We start from the raw sequence: 20,595 nt of genomic DNA, 5'->3' as shown, positions 1-20,595 counted from the left end.
CCTAGGATCATGCCGTATTGCTCAGGGAAACGGTTTTGTTAAAAAGATCCGAAGTACCCTTTACCAAAACTGTTTCACTGGGGAAGATCGTGTTGTGGTTCCTCCCTTAAACAGTCGCATGAACTTGAAAATGACAGATATCGGGAATAGTGACCAGGGGATAGAAAGGTAACCGACACCGCTCAACAGAGACAAGGACACTGGACCTAGTGAGACAACCGTACGACATAAGGGTACGCAAAATAAGTCGCTCCTCTTCTAGCGTCTGTAGGTCGCTGGAGGAGCTAAGCGTTCCTAGTAATCGGAAGAAGAGCAGCTCATTCCAGTTTCGAAGAAGGATCGTCGAGTAGACGCACAAAACCACAGGCCTATATCTCTGACGTCGGTCTGTTGCAGAGTTTTGAAACGTGTTTTATGCTCGCGTTTTATGTAATTTCTCGTGACCAAAAGTCTGCCCCGCAGGAATCAACATGAGTACCGGAAACAACGGTCGCGTAAAAACCACCCCCTCTGTTGAACCAGGCGCGCGAGATAGTAAACAACAGGAAATATCGGTGCATCTCGGCAGCGCGGCATAATGAATGAAATACGAGCGTGCGGAATGTCAGACCAGCCATGTGACTGAAGAGTTTCCAGCAAACAGAACACTGTAGGTCATTCTCAACGAAGAGGAATAATCAGACGTAAGAGTAACTTCGGACGTACAGCAACGGACTGTTATAGGACCATTTCTTTTCACAATGTATATGAATGAATTAGTGTACAATGTCGAATGTTCCGTGAGGCTTTTCGCGAACGATGCTGTTGTATACAGGGAAGTCACAATGCTTAGAAAACCCTTGTTCCACCAACACACGAATGTTTCTCATCCGTGTGCGATGTGTACCAGATAGGGTCGATAGAGGAAACTGAGAACATCCGAAGAAGAACGGCGCGTTTCGTTACAGGTTGATTTAGTAAGCGCGGAAGAGTCACTGAGATTCTTAGCTTGTTCTATAGGCGGATGGTGCAGCAGAGGCTTTCTGCATCACAGTATGGTTTACTTTTAGCGTTCCGACAGTGCACGTTCCTGGAAGAGTCAGCCAAGATATTGGTTCCTCCTACGTACGTCTCTCGAAGTCATCGTGAAGGTAAAATTATAAAGACTCCAAATTACACGGAGGCATGCCAGCAATAGTTCTTCCCGCGAACCAATCGTGACTGGAACAGGAAAGGGGGAACTGACTGTAGTGCATAAAGTACCCTACGCCACTCACCGTAAGGTGGCGTGCAAGGTGTAGTTTTTCAATGTAATGTTCTATCACCCATATTTACTCCGACATTCATTCTTTAGGTGGCGTCATTTGACTTTTATGCCTCACAAAATGTTACGATTCTGATCCCCTGCATTGCTTATCCCAGTATTCACGCCTATCCTAACATTTCTTTCAGAAAATTGGACCTCTTTCTGTTTATGAGCTCGTACTGTATACTCATTCAAAATCAGCGTCCCATTAATCTGTCTCACAGACTGGAAGATTTGCAAATCATTAACTGCAAACTGTTAACTTTAATGGCGCGATCTGCATGCAATCCACATAAAATGCATGGTTACTCTGCTATAGCACACAGGGGCGTGGACCCAAAAATAAAGCTTGCAGTTCTGCAGCATTTACTGTAGCTCAACCATCATCACCTGTCGCATGTTCCTACTCAGAGTGACGTCTGCATGTAAATGTGATACATAAATTGCACATTCATTTGAAGATGACAATGAATAAGTTCTGCACTCTATAAGACACATTACTTAAAATACATTACTCGCCATTCAAATTGCTACACCACGAAGATGACGTGCTACAGACGCGAAATTTAACCGACAGGAAGTAGATGCTGTGATATGCAAATGATCAGCTATTCAGAGCATTCACACAGGGTTAGCGCCGGTGGCGATACCTACAACGTGCTGATATGAGGAAAGTTTCCAACCTATTTCTCAAACACAAACAGCAGTTGACCGGCGTTGCCCGGTGAAACGTTGTTGTGATGGCTCCTGCAAGGAGGAGAAAGGCGTACCATCACGTTTCCAACTTTGATAAAGGTCGGATTGTAGCCTATCGCGATTGCGGTTTATCGTATCGCGACATTGCTGCTAGCGTTGGTCGAGATCCAATGACTGCTAGCAGACTAGGTTCAGGAGGGTAATACGGAACGCCGTGCTGGATCCCAACGGCCTCGTATCACTATCAGTCGAGGTGACAGGCAACTTATCCGCATGGCTGTAATGGATCGTGCAGCCACGTCTCGACCCCAGAGTCAACAGATGGGGACGTTTGGAAGACAACAACCATCTGCACGAACAGTTCGACGACGTTTGCAGCAGCATGGACTGTCAGTTCAGTGACTATGGCTGCGGTTACCCTTGACGCTGCATTACAGATAGGTCCGCCTGCAATGATGTACTCAACGACGAACCTGGGTGCACGAATGGCAAAACGTCAATTTTTTCGGATGAATCCAGGTTCTGTTTACAGCGTCGTGATGGTCGTATCCGTGTTTGGGGACATCGCGGTGAACGCACATTGGAAGCGTGTATTCGTCATCGCCATACTAGCATATCACCCGGCATGATGGTATGGGGTGCCAATGGTTACAGGTATCGGTCACCTCTTGTTCGCATTGATGGCACTTTGAACAGTGGACGTTACATTTCAGAAGTGTTACGACCAGTGGCTGTACCCTTCATTCGATCACTGCGAAACCTGACATTTCGGCAGGATAATGCACGACCGCATGTTGCAGGTGCTGTACGGGCCATTCTGGATGCAGAAAATGTTCGACTGGTGCCCTGGCCAGCACATTCTCCAGATATCTCACCAATTGAAAACGTCTGGTCAATGATGGCCGAGCAACTGGCTCGTCACAACACGCCAGTCACTACTCTTGATGAAGTGTGGTGTTGTGTTGAAGCTGCATCGGCAGCTGTACCTGTACACGCCATCCAAGCTCTATTTGACTCAATGCCCAGGCGTATCAAGGCCTTTACTACGGCCAGAGGTGGTTGTTCTGGGTACTGATTTCTCAGGATCAATGCACCCAAATTGCGTGAAAATGTAATCACATGTCAGTTCTAGTATAATATATTTGTCCAATGGATACCCGTTTGTCAGCTGCATTTCTTCTTGGTTTAGCAGTTTTAATGGCCAGTAGTGCATCATACGAAACACCAGTTGCAATCCTGTTGCCTTAAACCCTTTATTGCCATGTCATGTAATATACATTGTAAAGCTATAACGTGAACTACGTTCTCAGCTATCGACCTAGATGCTACCTCGTCGCTACGTATGAAAAATATACGCTACCAGGAAGAAGTCATGTCGCTGCTACCAAAATAGCTCTCCTCTCTCTTTAGAGTACAAACTTGAGATTCGTTTACAGTAGTATGCCATTCCTCTTTTGTCTCTTCCCTCCTCCTCACTTCCGAGTATGTTGTGCAACCCCACACCATTCATAACGTGGTGCATGTGTGACATCCTTGGGCGTCCTCGACTGTTCTTCCCCTCTATAGCTCCTGCTACATAGTTCCACTGATATTATTGTGTTTCAAAATGTGCCCTACCAGGTTGTCTCTTCTTCTTTTGAGGTGTCTCCAGAGAGATCTGGTTTCTTGTACTCTTGTCAGCACCTCTCCACGGGTAACTCGGTCTTTCCAGCTGATCTTTATCAGCCTTCTACAGCACCAGATCTCCAGAGCTTCTGGCTTTCTTCTCTCCTTTGTACATCAATAATATTTTATGAGTCGCCATTGAATGTACCTAACCACATGAACCATGGACCTTGACGTTGGTGGGAAGACTTGCGTGCCTCAGCGATACAGATGGCCGTACCGCAGGTGCAACCACAACGGAGGGGTATCTGTTGAGAGGCCAGGCAAACGTGTGGTTCCTGAAGAGGGGCAACAGCCTTTTCAGTAGTTGAAGGGGCAACAGTCTGGATGATTGACTGATCTGGCCTTGTAACACTAACCAAAACGGCCTTGCTGTGCTGGTACTGCGAACGGCTGAAAGCAAGGGGAAACTACAGCCGTAATTTTACCCGAGGGCATGCAGCTTTACTGTATGGTTAAATGATGATGGCGTCTTCTTGGGTAAAATATTCCGGAGGTAAAATAGTCCCCCATTCGGATCTCCGGTCGGGGACTACTCAAGAGCACGTCATTATCAGGAGAAAGAAAACTGGCGTTCTACGGATCGGAGCGTGGAATGTCAGATCCCTTAATCGGGCAGGTAGGTTAGAAAATTTAAAAAGGGAAATGGATAGGTTAACGTTAGATATAGTGGGAATTAGTGAAGTTCGGTGGCAGGAGGAACGAGACTTGTGGTCATGTGAATACAGGATTATAAATACAAAATCAAATAGGGGTAATGCAGGAGTAGGTTTAATAATGATTAAAGCAATGGGAATGCGGGTAAGCTACTACAAACAGCACAGCGAACGCATTATTGCGGCCAAGATAGACACGAAGCCCATCCTACTACGGTAGTTCTAGTTTATATGCCAACTGGCTCTGCAGATGATGAAGAAATTGATGAAACGTATGATGAGATAAAAGAAATTATTCAGGTAGTGAAGGGACACGAAAATTTAATAGTCATGGGTGACTGGAATTCGAGAGTAGGAAAAGGGAGAGAAGGAAACATAGTGGGTGAATATGGATTGGGGGAGAGATATGAAAGAGGAAACCGTCTGGTAGAATTTTGCACAGAGCATAACTTAATCATAGCTAATACTTGCTCCAAGAATCATAAAAGAAGGTTGTGTACATGGAAGAATCCTGGAGATACTAGAAGGTATCAGATAGATTATATAATGGTACGACAGAGATTTAGGGACCAGGTTTTAAATTGTAAGACATTTCCAGGGGCAGATGTGGACTCTGACCACAATCTATTGGTTATGAACTGTAGATTAAAACTGAAGAAACTGCAAAAAGTTGGGAATTTAAGGAGATGGGACGTGGATAAACTGAAAGAACCAGAGGTTGTACAGAGTTTCAGGGAGAGCATAAGGGAACAATTGACAGGAATGGGGGAAAGAAATACAGTAGAAGAAGAATGGGTAGCTCTGAGGGATGAAGTAATGAAGGCAGCAGAGGATCAAGTAGGTAAAAAGGGATGGGCTAGTAGAAATCGTTGGTTAACAGAAGAAATATTGAATTTAATTGATGAAAGGAGAAAATATAAAAATGCAGTAAATGAAGCAGGCAAAAAGGAATACAAACGTCTCATAAATGAGATCGATAGGAAGTGCAAAATGGCTAAGCAGGGATGGATAAATGTAAGGATGTGGAGGCTTATCTCACTAGGGGTAAGATAGATACTGCCTACAGGAAAATTAAAGAGAGCTTTGGAGAAAAGAGAACCACTTGTATGAATATCAAGAGCTTTGATGGAAACCCAGTTCTAAGCAAAGAAGGAAAAGGAGAAAGGTGGAAGGAGTATTTAGAGGGTCTATACAAGGGCGATGTACTTGAGGACAATATTATGGGAATGGAAGCGGGTGTAGATGAAGGTGAAATGGGAGATACGATACAGCGTGAAGAGTTTGACAGAGCACTGAAAGACCTGAGTCGAAACAAGGCCCCGGGAGTAGACAACATTCCACTAGAACTACTGACGGTCTTGGGAGAGCCAGTCCTGACAAAACTCTACCATCTGGTGAGCAATATGTATGAGACAGGCGAAATACCCTCAGACTTCAAGAAGAATACAATAATTCCAATCCCAAAGAAACCAGTTGTTGACAGATGTGAAAATTACCGAACTATCAGTTTAACAAGTCACAGCTGCAAAATACTAACGCGAATTCTTTACAGACGAATGGAAAAACTGGTAGAAACCGACCTTGGGTAACATCAGTTTGGATTCCGCAGAAATGTTGGAACATGTGAGGCAATACTGACCCTACGACTTATCTTAGAAAATAGATTAAGGAAAGGCAAACCTACGTTTCTAGCATTTGTAGACTTAGAGAAAGCTTTCGACAATGTTGACTGGAATACTCTCTTTCATATTCTAAAGATGGCAGGGGTAAAATACAGGGAGCGAAAGGCTATTTACAATTTGTACAGAAACCAGATGGCAGTTATAAGAGTCGAGGGGCATGATAGGGAAGCAGCGGTTGGGAAGGGCGTGAGACAGGGTTATAGCCTGTCCCCGATGTTATTCAATCTGTATATTGAGCAAGCAGTAAAGGAAACAAAAGAAATATTCGGAGTAGGTATTAAAATTCATGGAGAAGAAATAAAAACTTTGAGGTTCGCCGATGACATTGTAATTCTGTCAGAGACAGCAAAGGACTTGGAAGAGCAGTTGAACGGAATGGACAGTGTCTTGAAAGGGATTAGGAAATGAGACACTTAAAGTGGTAAAGGAGTTTTGCTATTTGGGGAGCAAAATAACTGATGATGGTCGAAGTAGAGAGGGTATAAAATGTAGACCGACAATGGCAAGGAAAGCGTTTCTGAAGAAGAGAAATTTGTTAACATCGAGATAGATTTAAGTGTCAGGAAGTCGTTTCTGAAAGTATTTGTATGGAGTGTAGCCATGTATGGAAGTGAAACATGGATGATAAATAGTTTGGACAAGAAGAGAATAGAAGCTTGTGAAATGTGGTGCTACAGAAGAATGCTGAAGATTAGACGGGTAGATCACATAACTAATGAGGAGGTATTGAACAGAATTGGGGAGAAGAGGAGTTTGTGGTACAACTTGAGAAGAAGAAAGGACCGGTTGGTAGGACATGTTCTGAGGCATCAAGGGATCACAAATTTAGCATTGGAGGGCAGCGTGGAGGGTAAAAATCGTAGAGGGAGACCAAGAGATGAATACACTAAGCAGATTCAGAAGGGTGTAGGTTGCAGTAAGTACTGGGAGATGAAGAAGCTTGCACAGGATAGAGTAGCATGGAGAGCTGCATCAAACCAGTCTCAGGACTGAAGACAACAACAACAACATTGAATGTATGCATAACGTAATCCACGGTAAGCCGTTTAAATTCGCGTACTCTCAGGTAGACGTGCTAGCTGTTCTCTGACAGAGGGTTTATAGCACCCTTTACAGCAAGACGTTTGCTGGAAATAGGGTCGTCGAACGTTTTCGGTTTGTTGATGTAATAATTTTCTCTGACAGAATGTCCGAATAAAAAAAAATGTAAAAATGCTATTTCTTTCGGGACACTGTTCCTGTTTCGTTATAACATACCTAACCGTGATTTTTGTTATCATTGTCACATGCCTGCTCCATTCTCCATTCTCGTGAAGTGTTTCGTCCCTTTGCTCAAAGATCAAAATGTATTCTCAACTGTACTCGACTCTCACACGTAGTGTACTACACGCTCTTGTTTATTTATCTATGTCATTTGAAATTTATAGCATAACTTTTGAAAGAGACCTAGAGTATGATTAATATATTCGTACATTCTTCCCGTACTCTTAGAATGAATTGGTCAACAAGGACAGCGGAGCTGTTTTCATAAACTTACTTACGTATTTTATTCTGTTTTGTTTACGGACAGGCGGACGTGTACCGTTTCTCCATTGCCTGGACACGCATCCTGCCCACTGGAGACCTCGACGTCATCAACCAACCGGGCATCGACTACTACAACAATCTCATCAACGAGCTGCTCGCGAACGGAATCCAGCCTCTGGTAAGAGAGAAGCATACATGCAGGTGTGACCAAAGAGTCGTTATGCAATTATAGGTTTCCATATGTAGTCGAACGTTGTTATAAAGTGGTTTCTTTGTCTGTCTACACTGGTTCATTTGTCTTGTGCTAGTAATGCAATGGTACATTAGCGCAAATAATACTGGATCTAGTTTACTGGCCATAAGTATGTAAAAATTAGGGGAGAGGTGGAACTTTCGGGCACATTGTTGTCTTAGATTCAAGTGGTTCAAATGGCTCTAATAACTACGGGACTTAACATCTGAGGTCATCAGTCCCCTAGACTTAGAACCAAGTAAACCTAACTAACCTAAGACATCACACACATCCATGTCCGAGGCAGGATTCGAACCTGCGACCGTAGCAGCCGTGTGGTTCCGGACTGAAGCGCCTAGAACCGTTCGGCCACCGCGGCCGGTTTGTTAAGTCATAAGCTCAAAACTTGTCTATATAGGACACAACGTGTTCTTTCGCAATCTCGGTTACGTGCTATGCCCCATTCATGGTTCGAGTAGTGTGAATCACGTGCCCAGATTTTATTAGACGCCAGTAGAAGATGACCGCTAGGCAACATGAAATTAGGTACTCAGTGTTGTTTAGACCACGACCATGCTTGGGGTTACTCTAAAACAGTGTAACGTTCCAAGTGTACGTTACATGCGGGAATTGCTGGTATAAGAACTGATCCACAAGTAATGTAAGACTTTGGTTTCGTCACTTCAAATCACCTTTCGAAGAGTGAATTGAGGACGAGTTGTCAGTGCCATGATTTGAAGGCAGGAGTGACAGCTTCACGATTACAAGTAGTCTGCGTAAACCAGTTACGTTGGCCAGTGATGCGTTGTGTCTACGGATGGTGTTAAGCCCTTCAGCATCACTAAGGAATGAAGATAGTGCATTGTACCGCCGAAACTGCTAGCCAACAATAAATGACGTCATAAAGACGGCTGTATGTTTTGAAGAAATCAGGTTCAGCATCAAGTTGCAGTCGTTGTAAGTATCGATCGTAGCAGGATTACCACGTGCAGAGACTATAATCAAGAGAAGTCTATAAAATCATATCATATTCTGCAGAAATATGCTCAAGTCAACAAGTAAGGTTAAGATAATGAGGTGAGCCAGCATTTAGACCCATTTCTGATTGTCTGGTCTAGTCCAGATGACTATTTTCTCTGTGAGCGTCCTGACTCAAGCTGCAATCTACACACTGGTAGGCCATACCACCTTTGCTGCGAAATCGTAATTGCTAGTACACAAAGAGAGAAAAATAGCTATAACGTGAACAACAACCTGTCTCGAAACGACCGGCCGGTGTGGCCGCGCTTCAGTCTGGAACCGCGAGACCGCTACGGTCGCAGGTTCCAATCCTGCCTCGGGCATGGAAGTTAGGTTCAAGTAGTTCGAAGTTCTAGGGGACTGATGACCACAGATGTTAAGTCCCATAGTGCTCAGAGCCAATTAAACCATTTTTTTTGTCTCGAAACATCGCAATTTCGTTGAGTTCCATGGAATGCATTTTGTCCTCCTATAATAGACATATACAAGGTGATTTTGACAAAAAAAGATAAATTGGAAGAAATGATCCTTGATACGATATAGAGCAAAATAGAATATGAACACTTCTGACGGGAAATTCGCACGAAGAGAAGTACACCCAATTGAAGCTAGAGATAAAAATATTTGACTGTGTAGGTTACAAAGACTGAAAACGTACACGACAATACATCACGGAAGTGGAAATGTTCTGTTTGTACTAGTGTTTTGGATCCACTCTCAAATACGCATTATTTCCAACTTCATGAGAGTGTCTCTCCCTTGAAACGCACTTTTGGCCATGTGTCCATATGACTTCTTGTCCTCTCAGCCATAGTTTCCTGCAGTTTGTCTCCAATTAGCAAAGCCACCCGGAACACTGAGGTAAACCTGATTTTGGAATGGACAGGTAACCACTAGATTTAAGACTGAAAAATGTAATCGATGGACAGCAAGTTATGGGATCTGGAATTTAAGTTCACGAAGCAAACTCGTTGTGCAGGTGACAATGTACCACTGGGACCTGCCGCAAGCGCTGCAGTACATCGGTGGATGGCCAAACCCAATTCTCGCTGACTACTTCGTGGAGTATGCCAGAGTGCTGTTTGAAAACTTTGGAGACAGAGTGAGTATCGATGGCTCCAGTGTTTCTCATATCGGTTCCTGCTCACTGTGATTACGCCTCTGACGGCTGTCGTCTCGCAGGTGAAGATGTGGACCACGTTCAACGAGCCGGAAGTGTTCACCATCGGCTACGCTTCCGCGGAATTTCAGGCTCCGTCACAGAACGCTCCGGGCATCGGCGACTACCTGGCTGCACACACCGTCATCAGAGCACATGGACTCGTCTACCGCCTCTATCAAGAACAGTTCAAGGCCAAGCAGAATGGTATGTTTCTCACTGTTGTTAGATCCTGCACGTATCACGCTTTCTCGAATTAATTCAGTCCGTCAACCTGATGATTACTTTTCGTGGATCATTCACGACTGTTTCCGCATCCTACCAATAGCTCATCTTCAGTGACTGTTTTCATATCGCTGGATTCGAGGAAGGCGGCCTACACCATCACCGAATGGTTCAATAGATTTGACTCCCGTAGTTTCTCTCTGGAAAATTATAAAACTGTTTATAAGGACAAATCTACTATAGTAGATGATGTAAAGGGCCGTATTCCTACTGACTGCGCAGGAACTTCCGCTGAAGTGCTACCGTGCTTACTTCAGGCTTCCAATGACAGACTGGAGCCTTGTAATGAGGCTGGTGGTGGCGTACTGAACACCACACTCGAAGGGCAAACTTCTTTCTTCTTCAGAATCCAAAGTATTTGTTTATTCAGTTTTTTTCGTAAGTTAGTGCTGACACATGGAACAGTATTTACAATTTTCAAACTACAGTTGCTCGTGGACTGCTACCAGAGGAATCCATAACACGAGCACTGACATTCTGTTAATGTCGATGAGCAAGTTCCATTTGAAAATATATACCGTACTGGGTGAACAAGAACTCCACCAAAAAATTTTGGAAGTTGTTAGGAAATATTTTCCAAATATTTTGGTACAAGTTATCTGTGTTCTCCTTACAGGCTAACAACATTTCATTTGCTATCTTAACCGTTGTATCGGTATTATGGTGAAAATTTGCAAGGCAATGCAAATGTCGACGGTATTTCACTCACGGTACTTGCTGTTCACAACAGTAAGGTCTACTTTAATCCTGGTCCTCAGGCTTGCATTCAGTACTCCTCTGTCCAATCTGGGATTTGTTTCTCTGGTAGTGGTAGTTGTACATTAACAGCGGTACATAGCGGCCTGGGCGGGTTTACTGAGGAAGAATAGGCCAATGTGCTTATCTTCTATGGGTTCACTGAATGCAGTGGAAAAGCAGCTATGTCCAGCTGTCCCCACAGTGACAGCAAGCATATCAGAGTAGTTTTGCGTAAATTTTCGCATCCTTTCATGCTACTATGTTTTGCTGATTGTGTATTGTAGGATTTTTCAGTGTTGTGAAAGTATTTTCACGGAAACAAACATAATACTGCTCAGAAAGCTGAATAAATCATAATTATAATATTCTGAACAAGCCATCAGAAACCACAGGTGCGATTTATGTGTGGATGTATGTCCAGCAGAGGGGGTGCATTAGATGGACAGAGGGCGGGGAGGGGGAGTAGGAGATGGAAAGAGAGACAGGGGAGGAAATGTGTTGTATGGATAGTATCGGTTATCGGTATGCTTTGCACGGGCTACACATGCAGATGAGCAAGGCAGAGCAGAGACAGCGGGATTGGGGGAGGGGGGGGGTGGAGGAGAAGAGAAGGAGGAGGAGAAGGAGGAGCTAGAAAGTGAGAGAGGGGGAGAATGAGTAGGACAGAGGAGGTGGATAGAGGAGATGAATAGTAAAACAGGGAGGGGGAGAAGATGAACAGAGAGAGAGTGGATGAGAAGATGGACAGGCAGTGAATGAGAGGATAAGATGAACAGAGAAGGCAAGAGGAGATGTGTGTGAGGAGACTGTAAAGAGGGGACAAACAGACAGGGTGAAGGGGAGGAGAGGGAGATGCAGGAGGCAGGTGGAAGGTGTAGTGGGGTAGTGAACAGGGGATAAGAAAGACAGAGAGAAGGATGTAATAGAGTGAGGGGAGAGGGGGAGTTGGACACAATGAGGAAGGAGGAAGATAGGCTTGGAGTGAGGAGCTGAGGAGATGGAGGGGGAGGACATGGAAAGATAGAGAAAATGAAGAGGAGGATATGGACAGATAGAGCTGGGGAAATGAGGTGGACAGAGATGGGGAGAAAGAGGTGGACACAGTAAGAGGGGAGGAGGAGACATGTGAAATTATGTATCAGATGTGTATGTGGCGAGGGCAGAAGGTATACAGGATGTCTCTACCAAGGGTCGTCTTGCAAATTTTCTCAATTTCGTTTTTGCATTGTGTAGTTGGAGTCAGTCCAAACAATTGCTGCTCGTCTCGTCTTTAATACGATGCCCTTTGTCGACGGAAAGCGTCAGTTTGTTTCCCATTACAAAAAAAATTATTTTTAAACCGCAATTTTACGTGCCCGCTAGATCGGGCGCTCCCAAATTAGTCTAGTCGGATACTCGTTTTATCGACATGTATTAAGAAGGCCAGTAAAACTCTAACTGAAAACAGCAATCCAGGAGCGACTCAGTAGAGCTACGTGGTTGGCGGTGGCTGTAAGCGGGTGCCAGGGTTGTGCTGTCGCTGATGGAGAACTGGCTACAACAGCCAGTTGGAGACATGTCTGTCAAATGCCGTTCCTTCAGTTTGGCCAAAGAGGAAAATATCAGTGTCATACTTAAGAAAAATTAGCACTCCGCAATAAGCTTACTCCTTACGTTTAACTGTATTTGTATATAAACTACGAAAGGCTGCAAATTTTGCAATATTAATTTTTTTCATTCAGCAACCATCAAATAACTAGAGAATGTAATATTTTGATACTTTAACCGTTTTTTTGGAGAACCATATACGAAACCATTTTACTGTAAGTACGCTCAAATTCAATGTATAGTGAATTTTGGACTAATGAAAACAATGAAGAAAATCCCTTCACATTGCAGTCATAGTATTGCTATATTAACTTGACCTTCTAAAATACTCAGAATATCAAACTTATTACTTTCATTTGTCATTATCACTTTCTTGTTTGACGAAAGCTGGTTGCTGCGGCTGCAAACCTCTCTTGTATCATCTCCATAGAGTTCCACGTTGAACAGTTGTTCCACTTAGAAGTAATTTGTGTTGCTGTCTTACAGTGCATGCGTTTGACAGGTTATTGATAGCTTGTAGTAGCTGCTATTTAGTAAACCTACAACTGCCACTAGTTTATTTTGGCAACTTAATCCACATTTTTTGTAATTAATGGTACGATACTTGCAAACTTTCTTCACTACACTACGATGAGCTTCATCAATATGATAATGGAATAATGCACTTTACATTCGTGCACTTCTAAATAATGTATAACTTCCTTCATGCTAAGTACAAGTACTGTATTTCATTATTTTACTAAGTGGAAATCTGTTTCAGGCACCGTAGGAATTACGTTAAGTATAACGGGAAGAAAACCAGTCTCAAACTCCAGTGAAGACTTGGAAGCAGCTGAGAGGAAGTATCAGTTTGATGTAAGTATGGTAGTGTGATCGCTCCTGGGAAAAAAAACTTGAACCCTCATATCTAAATATAAATGCATGATTTCTGAAAAACTGAAACTTTTTGTGAGGGCTGCATTTCTCGTGAATAACATCTTTTCCAATCCGAACCAAGAAGAGTGGAAACGGAGCAGAGTAATCCCAGATGAATAATACTTTAAAGAAAATTTATAGCGACTACAAGCTATTGTTCAGCAACAATAAGTGAACCTTTACAATGACGTTCATGTGGGCGCCTCAGATTCTGCAGACTATTTCATATGTCGGGTACTGGGCTACTTCAATAGCTTACAAATATATCAAAAATAGTACAATTCCGAGAGGTGCCGGTATCCTTTTGCGCAGTAATGGAGTAATTTTGTAGAAGGATTTTGAACAGGCTAGTCATCATATTTCTTAATATTAAATTTTAAGTTAATTTATGATTCTTTTTAAAAAAAAAACTCCAGTCGACAGTGGTAGGATCCAACCCAACGTGACAAAAACACACAAACTCAGAATAAAGTCTGTACTGGACTCTTGAGAACATTGAAGATGTCAGCCAAGGAGAGGAGTAACACGTATACAGCTCCTAGCATTAGTATATCTTTTCATTTTTCATATAGAACTTTTTGCTATGACTGAAATAGTATCTATGACGTGTAATAAGTTTATAAAACTTCTATATACATTTAAAAACTGTATAGCTACTGTGAGATTATAAGTTCATCAGTCATGTAGTCTATCTACGTTTTATTATGTGCATCAATGATACGTTTGAGGAAAGTGCGCTGGTAGTGACAACCGTTTGTCTTGATATTGACCAGGTTGGTCACTACGCACACCCTATCTTCAGCCAGGAGGGGGATAACCCGTCGGTGGTGCGTCAGAGGGTAGACGCTAACAGCGCAGCAGAGGGGCGTCCCCGCTCACGGTTGCCAACTTTCACTCAGGAAGAGATTGAGTACCTCAGAGGTAAATATGCACCCATTAGCAGCGTCATTTCCTTTAAAGCGGAATGTAGAACAACTCATGCTGTGATTTCTTCCACAGAACATAAAATTTAATGAGATTACTTTTTGCGTGTAGTTGCTCTAAGTTTGCACCTTCTTCTATATCTACATATATACTCCGCTAGCCACCAAGCGGTGTGTGGTGGAGGGTACTATTCACGCCAAAGTCATATTTCCTCCCCTCTGTTCCACTCACGGATCGCTCGAGGGAAAAACAACTGTCCGAACTCCTGAGTACGAGCGCTATTTTCCCTTATCTTTGAATGGTGATCATTGCGCGGTTTGAAAGTTAGAGGTAATAATATATGCTCTACATCCTTGGCGAAGATCGGGGTTTTGGAATTTAGTGAGCAGCCTCTTCCGTTTAACGCGTCGTCTATCTGCAAGTGTGTCCCACTTCAAACTTCCTGTTGTGTTGGCAGAAGAGCCAACACCGTGTTGCTAGAGGAGGCCGAAATGCACGCGTTTTAGCTCACGCCAGCTGGCGTGAGGAGGGAAGGACTATACTGACGTGAGGTCTGGAACAAGACAAGGAATTAGAATTCAGAAAGCGGACGTAATTACTTTGATACTTAACTTTAATCCATTAATGATGAACGTCGCGCTTGACGGCACATGATTCACAATATTATCTGTTAAGAATAGTAACTGAATATGGCGCCTTGCTGGGTCGTAGCAAATGACGTAGCTGATGGCTATGCTAAACTGTCGTCTCGGCAAATGAGAGCATATGTAGACAGTGAACCATCGCTAGCAAAGTTGGCTGTACAACTGGGGCGAGTGCTAGGGAGTCTCTAGACTAGACCTGCCGTGTGGCGGCGCTCGGTCTGCAATCACTGATAGTGACGACACTCAGGTCCGACGTATACTAACGGACCGCGGCCGATTTAAAGGCTACCACCATGGAAGTGTGGTGTCTGGCGGTGACACCACACTTTCTGTGAGATTTGCAGCGCTCTCGCGATGTCTAAATGTACCAGTCACGAATCTTGCCGCTCTTCTTTGGACCTTCTCAATCTCTTAAATCAGACCCAACTGGTAAGGTTCCCATACAGGCGAACAATAAGACTGGACGAACCAACGTATTGTATGCAATTTCCTTCGTTGAAGGACTGCATCGCTTCAGGATTCTACCAATAAACCGCAATCTAGAGTTTGCCTTACCCGTTACTTGTGTAATCTGATCGTTCCATTTGAGATCATTTCGAACAGTCACACCCAGATTCTTGACGGACGTTACCGCTTCCAAAGACTGGGCATTTATTTTGTACTCGTACATTAATGGGGATTTTCGCTTTGTTATACGCATTAGGTCACACTTAATAATATTGAGAGATAACTGCTAGTCATTACACTACGCATTTATTTTCTGCAGATCCTCATTGATTTGTTTATTCTTCTTCTTCAACCTCTTCTTCTTTTTCTTCTTCTTCTTTTTCTTCTTCTCCATCTGTCTCTTTGGAATCAATAGCTATGCTTTCTCAGTATGAGTTGTTCTCAACGACAGTGTTCCACATTAATTGACTGTAGTATGACCTAAAGTATCAAAAAATAAAAGCACGTCACTGGACTGAATGTAAAACATACACTGATGAACTCGTCTAACAGCGTTTGGACCGCCTTTGCAACGTACCTCACAGCAGCAGTCCTGTGCGGTTCAAATGGCTCTGAGCACTATGGGACTTAACTTCTTAGGTAATCAGTCCCCTAGACTTAGAACTACTTAAACTTAACTAACCTAAGGACATCACACACATCCATGCCCGAGGCAGGATTCGAACCTGCGACCGTAGCAGTCTCGCGGTTGCGGACTGCAGCGCCTAGAACCGCAAGGCCACCGCGGCCGGCGTCCTGTGCGGCATGGATTGTAAAAGTTCTCCAAAGTTTTCTGGAGGTATGTGGAAGCAGAGGTGGCATGATACCTGCTGGCTCGTAGGTACAGAGCTGGCGCCCAATAGCGCCCCAGAAGTGTTCCACGAGGTTCAGACTAGGTGAATTTGTTGGTCAAGACTACCAGTTCACTATCATGCTCCTCAAAACCAGATGAGCATGATTCTGGCTGCTTGTCTGTAACATTTATCCTGCTGCAAGAGGCTGGCGCCCCCTGTGGAGACATCAGGCACGAAGCGATGAAGGTGATCCACAATAATGATCATGTAGTTCACATCTGTCATGGTCCCTTCGATTACTGCTACGAGTACCACGGAAGATCAGGTGAATATCCCCTGTAGCACTAAAGGCTATTTCCCCATATTAAAAATATGGTTCGGATTGTTGTTATTTTGTAATTAAAGGCCAAAAGTCATTAAATTCCAAGATTTGGTCACATGATCGAAAACGCACTGTTATTGCTGAAGCTCTGGTGACGTCACACGCCAGGAGTAACACGAAGCTCTATTTGTGTTACGAGAGTGTTAGCCGTAGTTACTGGTACACATGTACATGAAATGTCTTCGCAGCTGCGAATATGAACAACCGTCGGCTGCATAATGGGATGACTTCAATGAAAATTTGAGCCGATATTTCCCACTTATCGCCAAGCGGTCGACCAACCCTCGGGCTACCTGAGCACGACTCACGGTGAGACCCAAACTTCGGTATGTCGTCAACCACACATCTACAACCTGTACTCGTACGTCCATTATGTGTACTCCTGTACAGGGGCGACATTTTACTGGAAAGTCACTTGCTCAGTGTCGGCAGGTAATTACGATACTTGACTGTTTCCCGGAAATCGTCTTAACTGGTTAATTATGTCATCGTATGTTCAGAACACGTTTATGTGATGCCGCTGACGTCACTGTCTAGTACTTCCGCTGCTTATTCACCTGTGTTACTCCGAATTATGATGCAATGTCCCTTGGAACATGCATCGTATGGAAGTTTCTAGTGTTTTTTTTTTCGTACGTTTTTGCAAACGGTGTAGTTATTTAGTGATGGAAAATGCGTTTCCAACTTCTAAGTAAAAGTGGAAAGGAATTTTGTGAAGACTGACTGCGGAATCCTTTGGAAAGTTGATGCGTTTATGCCCTCTTCGTTCTTCTAAACAACCCAGATAATCAAGTTCCGGAAATAAGAAACATGAAAACTGCATTGCATGGTGACTGGTAAGGAAGTACTGTGACACAGCAATAAGTTGCAGAATTATGTTAAAAGTGAGGGAATCTGGAACTGTGTTATTTGTTCCGACCACGCTAAAGGTTTTCCAAGGCTGCTTGTGAAAGCCTGCTCAATAAGACACGTTGGAAACATTTTCATTCAGAGGATAGTTCTGGCAGTTAAAATTTGTAGTTGTTGCCAGAACGACTACTGTTTTCCAGGTACCTCTTTTCTCAGTTTTCAAATTTTCAGAAAGCGTCCTAACACTCGTGGGGATCCGCAGAGCACCGTCGGCTTACATACTGCCATGTTCTGTTCCTCCGTGTCATTAATTTAAATCACCGGAAAATTAGCTCTACGAAATATGCAGTTTACGCAGTAGAACCTTGAAGTATCCATTATTTTACTGCATATGTAATTGATGCTGAAACACTGCGATCTAAAGCTGCTTAAGCAGGACCGACTTTCACTTTTTTATTACATTTCCTCGTCGGTTCCAAGCAGTGTTCAATTTTTCTCTTTGACAGAATCACACAACTTTACAACAGGTTCAATGAAACCTGTTGTAAGTGACAAATTACTGTCTTCAACGACTTGTTTGGGAAGTATAACGCGGTCGGAAGATGTTAAATGGTGTTCCAGAGTCATCTGAACGAGAGATACCTCACGCACGAAATACGGTTTCTTAACTCCAACTTTGTGATGTATCTCAAACTGACCAGGTGTAAAATGTAGTAAATGGCAATTTTACTGAAATGTCATATAGAATTTAAAGCTCCTACATAACTGTATTACGAATAAAGTAAACTTAAAAAGACGTCAGTGAAGAGAAGAGGAGGGGAAAAGAAAAACAAACTTTCTCCGAAGGAGAATCGGTCTTGAAAATATTGCATTAGACTTTCAGCATGCTATTTATTAAGCTACAGGCTATAATGTGTTCATACAGATGATGATGATGTTGATGATTTTTGCTTTGTGGGGCGCCCAACTGCGCGGTCATCAGCGCCCGTGTTCATACAGAGTGTCTACTTACATCAAAATGATGCTTACAGAAATAAACTCACGTATTGAGCATTTGATCTTTATGAGCGAGTTGCTACCAAATTTTACTTATCTTCTCATTTTTTCAGGAGCTTTATACTGTAGATGTATTTGTTCAATGGGGTACTACCAACTCACAATTCCAAAACAAGGCATCACTGCGAATAAGCAGCGGAAATACTAGAGAGTGACGTCACAGGCATCGCATAAGCGTGTTCTGAACGTACGATGACATAAATAACTAACCAGTTAAGACGATTTCCGGGAAACTGTCAAACACCCTATTGTGCCCACAGCGGCCAGTGTCCGTGGTATTTAACACTTTCGCTGCTAGTTTCGATGCTATTCTCAATCATTCCTTTGTAAATGCAAGTAGAGATTCAGGACTTGAGAATGCGCTTCCGACCCTGAAATTAGTCGGAAAACTTTTTGTATATGTATTTCGTTATTATCGAACAATATGAGGCCACGTACTTCGTCCTTTGACATGCCTTCATTAGGAACGTTATTTGTAGTAGAAGAAAATGGATTCACAACGACATTCAAAGTACCGCGTCAGATTTGCCACAGGGCTGAATCTCCTCTCCCCCTAAGAAATGGAAAAATGAAACTGTTAAAATATACGTCATGGGAGAGCAAAAACTGGAGGCAGATCGAAGGTATGATTCTGAAGCGTGAGTAAAGTAAGGTGTAGTACTGAACCTTCAAAGAATGATTCAAGAACACAATGAGCTCATCCGTTTTGGTACATTCTTCGTGAATTGAAGGTTGCTTTCAAAACTCCTCGACTTTTCATTTAAATCCACACTCTTGAGATAATCAAAATTTAAAAATAGAAGTAATGTCAGTGAACGTCAAAAAAAGAAATGAAATACTTACAGCATCCTATTTCGAGTTTAAAAAGTGGTGTTTATTCTATTTTCACATCCAAAAAGTTGAACTATTGCCCACGATTTTTGATTAAACAATATTCAGCCTACACTGCAGTTTTCCACTGCATTCGAATGAACTTTCAGGGGAAAACCAATAAAGATGAAGATGATATATGAGCATAAATATATATGTGAAATATGTATGTCTATATGCTGCGAAGCTACAGGCAGAAAGCTGGTTTATTCACGCTCCTTTATTTGCCACTGGTGCCCAGTGACCATGACAGGTTCCACCTTGACTGCTTGTCTGATGTAGAAGAATGATTTGAGAATGGGTCTAAGACCTGGAAACTAGTAGTAAAGAGAGAAATATAAATATAGAAAATAAATACAACAAACTCTAGGAATGGAACTGTTACTTCCAGAAACATGAAACTGCATTTGTCTCCACGAATTCTGTAACTGAGAGTGTTGTGTCTTGGAACACCTTCCACACTTCGTCTCTAGCTAATCTTGTAGTAGAAGCCAAATATCCTTTCCCACTCCATTTTGAAATAATAGCATACAATTTATGTAAGCTATAGCTTTTTTCTGAAATTGCAAAACTTACCTCCTGGAGTAAAGTTTCGTCTAAATGTGAATAACGGATTCAATGTACAACTTGATCGTATGCCTAAGTACAAACATTCTATTTAAATTTAAAAGCGTTGCAACCGAGAAAATCTTCCCAGTACTGTCTTGCATTATTAATCTGTTACGCACCAATAATCACTTGGAGAAATCAAATTGAGGAAAATTATTATCAGCATTTTGAAACGGAAGCTATTGGCAGCCAGCACAGACTTCCACTTTCAAGGCAGGAAAAATTGTTAAGACATTAGAAAGACTCATTTCATTTGCAGAAATGTTCCATGATAGTGCACCTTCTGATTCGAGGTACAAGATGGTGCACGGTCGACGACATGCAGTGTAACAGCCGACGCGTTATCCAACTACTTTCAGAAATGTACAGAATTTTAATCGCCATGAAACTCTGTAAACAAAGAATTAACAGTATCTTCCGAACAGCACTAATACATCATACAACACTTAAACTACCTATGCAAAGGTTGCACGAAACACAACCTCATGTCTCACAACAGCAGAAACAGTAGAGAGTGTCGGAAGCTTCTTCTGG

The 20,595-nt window shown here is 42.8% G+C and overlaps 1 protein-coding gene across 1 annotated transcript in view; it reads left to right on the top strand.

Annotated features, from left to right (window-relative positions):
* The window catches only part of LOC124622774 (myrosinase 1-like), a 46,835-nt gene that overhangs the window by 11,707 nt on the left and 14,533 nt on the right, over positions 1-20,595 (top strand). The window contains exons 3-7 of the mRNA XM_047148566.1: positions 7,555-7,689; positions 9,743-9,865; positions 9,946-10,129; positions 13,293-13,387; positions 14,221-14,368. Of these exons, the coding sequence (XP_047004522.1) occupies positions 7,555-7,689; positions 9,743-9,865; positions 9,946-10,129; positions 13,293-13,387; positions 14,221-14,368 (685 nt within the window). The remainder of the gene's footprint in view (positions 1-7,554; positions 7,690-9,742; positions 9,866-9,945; positions 10,130-13,292; positions 13,388-14,220; positions 14,369-20,595) is intronic.

This window comes from Schistocerca americana, chromosome 7, assembly GCF_021461395.2.
Source record: "Schistocerca americana isolate TAMUIC-IGC-003095 chromosome 7, iqSchAmer2.1, whole genome shotgun sequence".
Classification (NCBI taxonomy): domain Eukaryota; kingdom Metazoa; phylum Arthropoda; class Insecta; order Orthoptera; family Acrididae; genus Schistocerca; species Schistocerca americana.
This window is presented reverse-complemented; position numbering and strand designations above follow the sequence as displayed.